The sequence below is a fragment of the Arachis hypogaea genome, chromosome 13 (genome assembly GCF_003086295.3).
Source record: "Arachis hypogaea cultivar Tifrunner chromosome 13, arahy.Tifrunner.gnm2.J5K5, whole genome shotgun sequence".
Classification (NCBI taxonomy): domain Eukaryota; kingdom Viridiplantae; phylum Streptophyta; class Magnoliopsida; order Fabales; family Fabaceae; genus Arachis; species Arachis hypogaea.
Window position 1 is genome coordinate 3,400,884 of NC_092048.1, and position 13,386 is coordinate 3,414,269.

A 13,386-nucleotide genomic window follows, 5' to 3' on the forward strand; every position below is an offset into this window, starting at 1 on the left:
TTACTAATATTCCATACATATAATTAGTGAAACAAAATTCAGAATTTAATAAATTCTGGGATACATATAGCTGTGCATATGCATCTACTCCTGTTACGTGGAAAGTGCTATTGCACATGCTGTATAAATTCAATATTAATATTATTAAATTAATGAAATAATAATGAGATTCAAAGTGTATTTGGAATGTTCAAAAATTACATTTATTTAAATAACTTTTTTATATAATTATTTTTTAAAATAATCAATTATGTGACAATTAATGTATATTTGGATATTGAAAAGTAATATTAAGGTAATCAATTATGTCTGAAATATGTGAAAACATGTTATTTTTAAGTAATATAATTACAAAATAGATATGAAATAACTGTTCATATTATTTAATATTTGATATTTAAAGTCAAATTAATAAAATTATTATAGTTAAAAAATAATAAGCTTTTGCTTATAATAATAAGGTTTAAAATATTACTATCACTTATAAACTAGTTTTTAGCTTAGATTTATTAGGTTCGAGTATATAGTCTATTTTCACACTTATAAACATTTACTTAAGTTTAACAATGGTTGTCACTGTTTTACACCACATGTATATTTACTTAGAGAGCAAAAATAAGGATAATTTTGATAAATAACTATACGTCCTTTTATTTCTACTATAACCACTACTCTAAGGTGTAGCAAAATTAAAAAGTAAGAAATTATGATCTACTACTTAAATGTGAAAAACTATTCAAGAAGTTACCAAATGGGGATAAATGAGGTGATTTCTAGTTTTTTTTTTACCTCTATACTATAGAGCAATTATAGTGGAACATTATGGCAATCTTGGCATAATTATTAATTTATTATCTTCCAAGTGAAGTGACGTGAAGAATCTGAGTGCGGAATGATATCATAATCCAGACACCATAATTATCACTCACCCATTGCCTGTTTAATCAAACAGTTAAAAAAAATTATTGAAGTTTTCTTAGTCAAAGGTGTTGCCATTAGCACCATTGACATATGGTAACGCAACTTAATTTTCAAGTTTAAAGAAAATGAAGTGTGTTGTTTCTCCTGGAATTGCTGAATTATTGGAAATAGCTTTCAGTCGGGGTGTGGAATTAATTGGAAAATTACAATTGATAAAAACTTCAAAGAAAAATTTTCTACCGGTATTAAAATCTCCAATAGTATTATAGTATGTTGACAATTAGTACTGACAAAAAACAAAGTTGGTTCAACTTGCATAAATAATAGACCAAATACATGAGACAACATTTTAGAAAAAAACTGTGCAATAGTTTTACATCAAACTTCTCCCAATCCTTGTTTATATATATATATATATATATATATATACTTATGGTACTAGGAGTAAGCACCCTATCCATCACGCTTGGTTACAGCAACACAAGTAACTAAGGCAAATTAACTTCAACTTCGAAGAGAAGCAAAGTTTATGGCAAGAATAAATATTCAATTAATGCACGAATTCCTTTAGAAGCAAAACTGTAAATAATAAACAAGCTTAAAATATCCGATAAGCAAAAACAACATAGACAACAAGTGAAACAAAAATATACTGTACATCAATTTGTGACTTGGGCCTTTGAGAACTGAGAATGGGGCTGCATCCGATTCTGTTGGTCCAATTCTTTTTCATACAAACAATGGAAAGCAAGATACACAAAGTGCAATGTGCATCACTCAAGAACAGCAACTTCTTGGTCAACCCTCCAGTAATTTGCATCATTGAATTCCTTCATACCAGGATTGCCTTCTTCAGAACTTTCCTTCTCTGGCACTTTTGGGACTATCTTCCTTTTCAAAGGTCCTGCTTCCCCAACTATCCCTTCTTTAAGAGCCTGTTCCATTGCCTTTTCAGTACCTTCTAATTCTACACCTACAAATTCAACATCCTCTTCAAATAGAGAGGGTACCACGACTGGTTTTGGACTACCCCCCTCCCCAGAATCTCTACTTGATGGTGATCCATTTGATGGGCTTGATTCGCCTTTTGTAGGAGAACTTGCATTAGGGCTGCCTACTTGAGGCTTAGTAGAACCATCCGACTCGTCATGATCCACAAAGGGGTTTGTGCTTGAGGCAGGTTCTCCCCATCCCACCCAATCAGGTAAAGGCCTGTCTCCAAATAAGTCTTCATTCTCAGGTGCATCAAACCTGAAGAATTCCATATCGTTTGAACCGCTTGCTTTCACACTTTCGAAGTCTAAAACATCCCCATTCATGGCATTGCTACCAGCTAAACCACTAAAGAAGTTTGTCCTTGAGTTGGCTGCAATACTAGTATTTTTGCTGTCTGTCAATTCATCTACTCCAACAACTACCTCATCGTCACTACTGTTGCTACCACCATTAGCAGCTTCATTCAGTTTTACCTTATCCATCATCTCCGAGGATGATGTGGCCCCAGGTGCATTGCCAATTTGATCATCTTGGAAAGCAAACCAGTTTGAGTTTGTAAACAGATTACTGCATTAAAAGAAAAAAAAAAAAAAGAATGTTTACTCAAATACCTTGTTAAAATCCATGATTAACCAGGAAAATAATAGATCAAATAGTAACCTGGCAAATGAGAGAGAATATATTACTCTTATGTGATGTCATGAGAGGAATACTATCATCTATTTATAACAATAGTAAAACCCTAATAGTAATAAGGATAAATATAAATGCTACTCTTAAGAGATCATATTTGATACTCTTTGACATGATATGACTCTATCATGATTCTAACATTTAGAAGAATAATGAAAGAAAAACACCTGACATCCTAGGTCGGCTGGCAATTTTAGTAGTAATGCATCAATCATGAGGAAAGGTATCCTAACCAACTTTTTCTTTGTTTCAAGAGCTGGTAACCACAAATCAAGGCACAATACCGATATAAAAGCATAAAGAAGTTAATCCAACCATGTAAATCCAGTACAATGCACAGAAGATAGATAGACATGAAGAATGCATACCACTTGGAAAATGAAAGATGAAGCATACTGGACAACCTATAAATATGTATGCCGGCCATAGTAACAGGACAATACATAATTATGCAAAACAACACACACATATATGAATGTATATATGTATGGGGAGCATAACAGGTCTGTTATTCATTGCGAAGGTTGAGATCAGCATATGTATGACTGTATGAACATTAATTTGAATGGAAATAAAAACACACTGCTTGAAAAATCCACAGAATCAGGTTCCTCGAGGTAGCTAGTTGACAGAAAATTCTCACCTCCCTTGATCATCACCTAGTCTAAGGGATGATATGACTACTTCAGCAGAATCATCATCAAAGTAAACATCCTGCATTTGATACAAGAGAACTTTATTATCTAATTGTTAACAAGGACTAAAAGATTGCTATATGTTTTGCTTGATGTATACCACAAAGTAACAGTCAGTGATAACAGGCACCAGAGACGTCAGGTGACTAATGCTCAAAAAGTAAAACTAAAAATTAGAGGCACCACACATCAACTTTTGTTTCACAACTCTATAAATGGAAGGGCCAGATTGAGCACAGGTGTGTTGCCCAGATTCCAAATGAGATCAGAATAAATAGCAAAAAGTGGTTCTCAAATCCCCTGAAAACCAAATAAAATAACTTCAGTTACTATTATAAATAGAACTATTACCTCATCATCCCGATCAAGATTTCCTCGTTCCTGCAACCAAGATCATCAAAGTGAGTCCAGCATTTAGGCTGCAGTAACTACACAAAAGACAAACCTGGCAAAAACAAAAAACTATAAGCAGGGAGAGAACAAGTGGTGGCCAGTATGTACAAACCTCTTCATTATCATCATTTCCATATATTTTGTATCTTAAAGTCTCGCTCAAATTATTTGCTAGAGCTGCAACGTCATAGTCTCTGTCATGAAGGTCATCATCATCACTATCCCTCATCTTATCTTGCAATGCAGTTGGTCGTCTGCACGTAAAAAAAAAAGAAGCTCAATCAAAATGTCAAGGGACTCAGATTCCACTCCAATATTTTACTATCATACACATAATCCCTACAGCTGGAGGTAATCTCTGGCTGTGTTAAAGGACTGCCCATTAAAATACATGGCCAGCGCCTTATGTTACTACAACCAGAATTAGCACCCAAACTATGAGCATCTTATAAACAAGAGCATCTTCATCCTCCCAACAACACTTTCACTACACATTTAGGGCTGATTCTTGAGATCAGAGCTTACCCACAAGCCCAACGGTGAACATTCTCAACCATGTTACGCTCCTGAAGAGCTGTAGTTTGCCACTCATTCCACTCACTGTTTTGCTGCAGATGTTAAACAAATGAAACTGGTATTAATAAAGTCCATCCAACATTAATTTTATTAAGTTCAACCCCATGGTTTTGAACACGGGAAAATCAGATAAGGAAGTCCTAGGAGAAGAAATTTCACGTCACAAAGAGGAGCACAAACAAAACATCAGCAGTATTTAAAGAAAGGACCTTGCACTGGAGTCTTAAGTCTACTTAAGTTGATGTAATTGTAGCTCAAGTAACTTTTGTTAGAATTAAGCACATTTAAATCAAGTGTACGTTACAGATACCTCGGCTATTGGTTCTTGTTTCACATAGGTTGGATTTAGGAACCTACTATTATTATATTTAATATCATATGTAATATAAAGAAACAGAGTATACCAATTAGTCAAAACACATTTTCTATGCAAAATCAATAACAATTGTAAAGTAAGGCACATCAAAGACTTGTATCCTCCATGCCAAATTAAATTTTCTATTTCCATGAAAGACTGTTAATGAGACACCAAAACTTCAATGTTGAGTTTTTAAGAAATTTTTTCAAGGGCATGCATTCAGGGCAGTATCACAGATCGTTGAAACATGTATACAAGTAGAAAAACCAAGAACCTTGTATATGGAAGCAAGTTACTAGCAACTAACCTGAAGAAATGTCAGCAGTTGGCCTCGGTTATGTGCCAAGTGAACAAGCTTATTGACAATTCTAGTAATATGTCCAATATTTCCTGCCCGTGGTGCTCGTTTTCCTGCGGCAGGTACTGTTGGCTGAAAGATCACACATGGTTTAGTTGAAAGGCATTCGTATAGACTAATCAAAATTATTAAGATGTATAATTTTCCGTATATAGGAGATATCACTTGAGCCCATGTGCATCTTTCTATTCCTTTTAATTCGATAGTACACAAAGAAAATCAAGATAACTGAATTCTTACTTAGAAAAAGGTTCTAAAGTAATGTGACTCAATAATTAAAACATCTGAAAAGTTACATGTTATCTTATCTATGAGTTGAAGCATCCATGTACCAGATTGCTTTCAGCAGACAGAATACGTTGTTTGTCTGCTTGTAGAAACCTTCCAATTAAATCACACTCTCGAAGAAGATGATCAGTAATAGCATCAGTTTTGCTCTCCAAACATGATAATATGGTACTTTCTACTTGATGGTGTAATGCATTATTGTATGGGTACCTGTATTCATAGAAAATGCATCACAAAAGATATAAGAATATTTAAACAGAATAGATCAAGGTTTCTTAAGACAACTAATTCTTCCAAATTGAAAAGGAGTTTCTTACTCAAAGAAAAGATTAATAACTCGTTGAATGGTTCCTGATTTGACCAGCTCTTTTTCTGCCACATCATTTCCAGTTTTCAGAAGTACAGCAATAAACTCCACAATCTGGCCCAAAAAAAAATAATAAAGCTTGGTCAGACAATAAAACATATTTGAAGGCAACATTTGGAAAACCATTAATATAAGCATTTTTCATGTAGAGGTTGACATATGCCACGTAAGCCCATTCGGCTTTTGGCCTAGCCTAACCCAGCCTTGTTGTTGTTGTCATAATTATTTAAATCATTTAGAAGCATTATTATCAACTAAGCACTAAAATTAAGCTTTTGAGCAAAGCTAGACTTCTTTAGTTGGAAAACAACACTTTACAAAATAGTCTATGTCAGGTAATAGGCCCAAGCTTGGGCTGCATATCTGAAATGCTGGTCAATCTTGTTTAAGCTAAAACTTGGACTAGCCTAACACATTTCCACCCATTTCCAAGTGCACAGTATACAAAAATTCGGCCTCAATTGATAAACACACTAAAACTATTTGAAGGAGATGGTGACACCCATACATCAACAACTAACCTTTAATCGATGCTTCCCAAGTGGAGGTCTCAATACACCATATGTTGTAGGCAATACCTTCTGATCAGATGACACATTCAAAATCACAAGCAAGTCACCTGTCAAAAAGATACATATTAATGATGTCACGAGGCTGCTCAAACAAATGTTTATCAAACAGGGGAAAGAAGGGTAAAACTCATTTATGAATAAAAATAGAAGTTAAATTATTGATGAAGTCCATTTCATTGGCAATTTTCCAAAACCTTTCTTCTAGTATAATTATTGATTCAATTTCAACAGGCAAAAAACAATTAATCCAGTTACTTCTAAGTGGTAAAAGAATACAGCTCTCCAGTGATTTAAAATTAGAGGCCTCAAGTTAGCACCTATCAAACCCTAATTATAGCAATGATGATGTAATATCCTGCAAATTTAAATATATATTCTTTAAATGGAAAACTCTAATATCAAACATATAAAATGCTTGTCCCCATGTCAAATTGACAATGCTTACCAAGTTTAGGGAGCATAGCGCCAATAGTATCCGGGTTTATAGGAATTGGCGGCTCATACATGTTTTGACTTCTGAACGAATGAAATAGTGGAAATGACACAACTGATCTTTTGGGATCCAACAAAGAAATACACACTGAGAGTGAGTAGATAAGGCTGGACTTTGATTGTGAATCTTCCAATGCATAATCCAAAATTTTTGTGACAAAACTGCACAGTATTAAAAAAGTTAAATGAATTTTTTGTTATATATTTAAAGAAAAGGTAAAAACTTGCAATTCAAACCTTGGACTTGAAAGTTTGACTGCTAAAGTAGAAGATGCAATTCTAGTTATTGTACATAATGTTTCAGCTACATTGGCATGAACTTCAGGAGGACTCTGGTTCCAAGAAAAGAAAAAAGTTGTAAGATAATGTAAAACCAAAGACAACAAAGTAAGAGCCTATATAATTTGAACACCTAATTAAAATTAAACGGGATATATCAGTTTCCAAGAAGGGTTCATTTTCTTCCAGTCTTTGTTCTGCTTCTAGCCCGAAGATCTATTTATGTAAGTCTATGTGGAAAATACAAAACACTACGACCAAGCATTAGTAGTAAAAGCATCACTAACAAAATTGTGTTGCTGAGTAGACAAATTCCTTCACCTAGCCAGTGCCCAGCACTCAAGGCTCAACCTAAGAAGCCTAAATTCAATTCATGAGTGTGGCTTCAAGATCAAGGAGAAAGCCTGGAATCAATTAAAATGGGCAGAGCAGAAGGGCTTGGGTAAGTTTAAGACCAAAATATGAATTAAATACCCTCCTATGGAACAAGGGGGAAATTACAATGTTTGGCAGAGATAGGTGAATACAGAACATATCGCTGGTCAAAAATCCCGCTTTTAAGGACTATAAACATAATATAGATGCTTCTCTTACAGATGGACTTAATTTATCAACAATCATCTCCAGCAGGTTGCTTTCAGCCAACCATTGCACCACATTTATGAAATTGGGATATGCATGGTCATCAGAACCTACTAATCGAACCAAAACCTGTGCAAAGAACTTATCTCAGAATTCATTCTAACAAATTTGCATGATCTCACTTCATTATAACTACTAGGTAGAAGTTCACCTCCATAATGGATGTAATTCCTATCAAATCAACCAGTTGGCGAAAAACATGCTGATGAGCCTGCAAAGATTATGTTGATGCATGAGAAGATTATTTCATAAGGAGACCACATACCACACAGCTTATGCGGTGTGTACAGTCCAAAAGTTGCTTCAGAAAAGGTGCTAATACAAAATAACAAGAAAAAGGACTTTTATTCCCACTAATGATTTGTGGTCTCCTAAAAAAGTTGAATATTATCAAAAAATTAAACTAGCAAGGTCTACTACAAAAGTCAATCAGTTTACTTACTTGAACATAATTCATAAGAGGCACTGTCTTCCTAGTCATTAGGCAAACAACAACCTGTAGAATGGCGTGGGAATTAGCATTGAGCAAGTTGTTTGTATACAACCATACAGTTAATGTTAAAATGTCGTACAAACAACAGTTTCAACATTGTCAAACATATACCTTACTAAAGTACCCAGCCAGTAAAGTACTATGAGGACGATCAGGTTCCAAAAAGGAGAATAATAAGTCCATGAGCTGCAATATCGGGAATGATAAGTGGAAATATATACAAGCAAAGCATTACAATGCAATTTCTAAGAAAGAATCAAATTGCATTATGAACTGCAATATAACCTCTTCTTCATCCACCAAGGTCTTCAAAATGACATCAATTTCACATGTAAAGATCTCACAGGCAATGAATGGAAACCTAAATTAGAAACCAATTGTCAGATGCTAACATGGGGGAAACAAGAAAGTTAAATTGCTAAAAGAGTTATTTTGAAACAAATTTACTCATATAGCTGCATACTTGAAAACCCGTTTGTTTTCAGCATCCTCTGGTGGTTCTTCAGTAATGTAGCGAAGCAATTGCTCAACCTGAGCTCTATCTCTCAGACTGAAATAGATAAATAAACACGCACACATAAGAAAATAGTTATTTATTACGTTTGTTAGATCAATTGCATATTCAGCCTGCACTTCATGTAATTAACTATACAAGCTTCCTATTAACACTGATATAAACTTTTGGACTCTATTGAAAGCCAAGATAAACATGAGCCAAAAATAAATCTTATGGCAGTAAAAACTCCACTAATTCGAGTTGACCAGACTTCGGAGTCAGGAATGTACAAGTTTATAAGACGACTGTTTAAGGCCTTGCATTCTTGGATTATTTCTTCTTCATCCAGAAGCTCTTCCAAAGTAAAATTCTCCTTGTCTAGTATTGCCTCCACCTGTCAGGCACCAGTGATAGAAAACAAGAGAATTGAGTAAGCAAAACTTTCGAGAATTTGATCGTAAATCAAAACGGTGTCAAAGTGTTCTATATTAATTGCAAGGCATTAAGTTACAAAGACTTGACTGTAAAGTTGTGTCATTATGGAGAATGTAAAGAAAGGAGATAATCGAGAAAACTAAAGCCGGTTGCTGCAAACTTCCATCGAACAACAGTCCATAGAACATATAAACCGGAAAAATCCAAATATTTATTTCTGTGATTACTTTTGTCTTTCCTTTTACAGAAATTTGCAACAATTTGAATGTCTTTACTTAAAGTAAAGCTACAAGGCTTCCCATTTCCCGGTATGTAACGCCGAAATCACTTCCATTTTACGCCCGGAAAAAGGGCAGGGCCCACTAAGAAGTATAGTAAAAAGAAAGTGATTTAAATTTGATGCGTTATACATGTAAGAATTTTATAGAGACATCCAACCATATTTTATTTTATCAGCAAAGAAGTGTTGGACTAATCACCCAGCAGTATAAAAACATTTTTACACTGACATAACATCAAAATTAATCTAAAAACTTTAAAAAAAAAAAAAAGCAGCAATCAATAATTACATAAAATACTAACTGAAAAATTAGCGAGGGAGCGTGAATTGCTTGTAAGCAAGGCCCTCTTTCCTAACAGAGCAGGGCACTTCTACAGTTCTACTGTTCTACATGAGCTATGGTATAATTAGCAATTACACTACAATTACAATTACAATTGACAAACCTCAATGAAAAATCATTACACTAATATCAACACGAAGAAACAAGCTATCAAATTAACAAACTAAGCAGAGTTTAAGCACGAGAAAACAAGCTCAAATGCAGCACAATTCAGCTATTGAAGTAAAATATTAAAAAAAAATAGTGAAAAAGAGAGAGAAGAAAGGAAAACTAACAGGAGAGGAGGCAGAGATAGTAGCGAGCTTCCAGAACATTGAGGGGAGAGAGAAAGCGCAGAAGAAGAGGGATCCGTGAATCTAGGTAGAGAGCATAGAATGGGAAGGGAAGAAGGCGTAAACCCTAATTTGAAAGTGAGATCGAAGAGATGCGAGGGTGTGATGTAGAGAGAGAGAGAGAGAGAGAAATAATGGTAGTAAAGTAGGTGGTAGTAATGGGTTTGGGTAAGCTACGGTAATGGAAGGGACAAGAGATGAAGAGAGGGGGGGCACTCTGGTGCACCACCGTCTACTTTACTCCCTACTTCTTCCACCACAAACTCAATCTTCATCACGGATTCCATCCATGGTTCCATACATGCAATACATAATCAAAGATTTTGACAAGAACTTTTCCTCTGAATTTTAGATTTTTACATAAACTAAAACTTTTTTATTAAATATTTTTTTCTTATATTTTTTTTGTCCAATCTATAAAATAAATAATAATAAATCATATTTTATCCTTTAAAATAAAATTTAAAATTTAAAAAATTTAAATTTTTCTGACAACACACTCAGTTGTTAAATTAGTTATTATATATTATATATTTTATGTAAATATATATTATTTAATTTATTTTAAAAATATATTTTATATTTTAGTATATTTTTTTTAGATTGATTTTTTTGTATAAATAATATAATTATACATAATATATATATAGTATTAAATTAAATATCTAAAAAATAAAAAAATTAATAATTTGAATTAATTTATTGATTAATTCATTAATTTGTTTAAATAAATATTAAGAGTTCAAATTTTATTTTGTATATACAATTATATTAATCCCTGGATCTCTTTACACACTAAATCAACAAATAGAAAGTCACCCAAAAAAAATTTAAAAAAATCAACAAATAGAAAACAAAAATTTATATGCAATTGAGACATGGTGCCCACTAAGAACATAAATACGGTGACACACGTTCATTGTTTGATAATTATTTTTTGGGTTATGCTACATGTACACTAAAATTAGTAAAATGCATATTGGAATATAAATACATATTAAAAATAAATTAAATTATACATATATTTATACACAAATACATTAGTGACTGATTTTAATGACTAATTTTAGTGTACAAATAGCATTTCTCTTGTTTTTTAAAAGACACGATAGTAGCCAATGAGTAATAGCTCAAATGGCATAATCTCCCCGTACTCAATTAAGAGGTTGCGGGTTCGAGTCTCATATCTTTGGTAAAAAAAAAAAAAAAGACACGATAGTACACGTATTGACATAGATAACATGTATTTAGTGTATCTCTAAGGTTGTGTTTGGTTTGTGTATATATTAAGATATAGACATTAAGACATAGACACTTGAGACATAAACATAAAATATTTGGATTTGGATCCTCTAAAGTTTGAATTTCACTTTAGAGAGTAAAGTGTGATCTTATACCCTTGAATAGTTTCTCTTTCATATTTATTATTGGTCCCATCTATGAAATCAATGGTGAGAGATCACACTTTACTCTCTAAAGTGAAATTCAAACTTTAGAGGATCTTTCATATTTATTATTGGTCCCATCTATGAAATTAATGGTGAGAGATCACACTTTACTCTCTAAAGTAAAATTCAAACTTTAGAGGATCCAAATCCAAAATATTTGTATTTGTGTATAATGTTTGGATATAATAGACATGACATTAAGATAGTGTCTAATATTGTGTTTGTTATTAAAGAACAAGACACTACATAATTAATAAAAGACTACTTTCTTCTTATAATTTAAATTAAAAATTAAATAATTACAAAAAAAGCCTACTTCAGGAACCCAAATTGGGAGGGTTTCTCCCCCTCACCCCTTTCCCCAAAAATCTCTTTTTTGGTCTCCTCCTTCTTCGTCGTTGGGTGGATCTTCTCTGGACGCATCTCTGTGTGGTTCTCCTCCTCATTCTCGTTCTCCTTCTTTTTCTTCTTCTTCTTCCTCTTCATCCTCTTAATTGTTGGGTGTGTGTTTGCAGGCCCATTTAGTCAGCGATATTCACAGAGCATTGCTCATTGATAGAAAGTGTCGTATGTTGATATTTGGTTTTATTCATTACCGTCGAAATATTTCGGAGGTGCCACTCTCTTTCTCTAAATTCATATCAATATTTTTTTGTTACTTTCCACAGAGCATATGATGAGTTCTTGGTACCATGAAAGTGAATTAGTTACAAAGTTAATAATTTCTCATTGCTTCTCAAAGTGTAATAATGGATATAAAATTATCTTGATAAGGGTTGAAAACTTAAAATGCTATTGCATCTTGTATGCTATTGCATCTTGTGTCTCACCATTTTACTGAGACATGAAATACATGTATTTTGTGTATATTTGTGTGTAAACGTGTTCTTCTTAATTTTGTGTCTCACAAATCAAACAATAGATATATCTCACCATGTCTATGTCTTGATAAGATACGGATATCAAACAAACGGAACCTAATAAATTTAGACACAAACTATAAAATTGAGATATATATCATTTTTACAATTTTATCTTTTTTTTTTATCCTTTTTTTTTTTTCATTCTCTATCTCCTTCCCTCTCACCATCAGCATTGCCTTTTCTTGCTCCCTCCCTTCTTCCCTCTCACCATTGGCGCTGTGCTTTCTTGCTCCTTCCCTCCGGTTTTTCCTTCATGCTCTTCTCTCCTCTTTTCTTTCTCATCCTGTGTTTTCTTTTTTCATTCTCCTTTTTCTTTTCAAATCTAAATTCATCTTCTTTTGTTGTTTAAAAAAAAAAATTATTATGAAGAACAATACAATTTTTTTTAAAATTTTGTATTATTCAATATTTTACCAAATATAATACATATATACTAATAATTTGTGTTTATATATCTACGTCAATGTCTCATTTATCCTTCAACCAAACACAATCTAACCTACCACATTAAATACTACAACAATTAAATGACGTGACAAAATTGATTTTATAATTCAATTTAACATTTTATCCTTTATAATCCTAATAATTCACTCATATTATTAGTGATCTCTATTGTATTTTTCTTCTAAAAATAGTCTAACCCTTTTGTTTTCATTAATATTTTTTAAAGAAAGATCTTTTGCATGACCTTTCCATCTACTATTATTCTTTTTATTCTTATTTACTCTGCCAAATCATATATATTCTTATGAGAAATTATTTAAAGAAAAGACAAGATAGTATATATTGAAGTTATTATATTTACCTACGGGTGGCACAAAAGAAAGGTAAAACATGGAACAAAACATGGCTACATTACATTTTGCTCTACTTGTTTGAATAAAACCATCCCCAGATTTAAGTCATGTATAAGATAAGATTTCATCTAAGTACGCCAAATTAAAATTGAAATCAGCAAACAAACTACTTAGGTAACAACATATGCTTTACAAATATTAGAGTA

The 13,386-nt window shown here is 32.9% G+C and overlaps 1 protein-coding gene across 2 annotated transcripts; it reads right to left on the minus strand.

Moving 5' to 3' along the window:
- Positions 1–1,447: 1,447 nt before the first annotated feature.
- Positions 1,448–10,405, minus strand: LOC112736500 (uncharacterized). Of its 2 annotated transcripts, XR_011870160.1 has the most exons (20): positions 9,953–10,405; positions 8,910–9,013; positions 8,587–8,673; positions 8,409–8,484; positions 8,235–8,309; positions 8,073–8,126; positions 7,782–7,841; positions 7,583–7,699; positions 6,947–7,041; positions 6,663–6,871; positions 6,167–6,264; positions 5,596–5,699; positions 5,323–5,488; positions 4,940–5,062; positions 4,224–4,306; positions 3,811–3,952; positions 3,657–3,686; positions 3,254–3,324; positions 2,778–2,866; positions 1,448–2,484 (listed from the first exon to the last, which is right to left on the minus strand). XR_011870160.1 is itself a non-coding variant. In XM_025785991.3 (19 exons), exons 1-19 carry the CDS (start codon positions 9,989–9,991, stop codon positions 1,695–1,697), a joined length of 2,523 nt encoding a protein of 840 aa, XP_025641776.1. In that variant the 5' UTR covers positions 9,992–10,405; the 3' UTR covers positions 1,448–1,694. The 2 variants fall into 2 exon arrangements, 1 of the variants encoding a protein (XP_025641776.1); XM_025785991.3 differs by lacking the exon at positions 2,778–2,866.
- Positions 10,406–13,386: the final 2,981 nt, after the last annotated feature.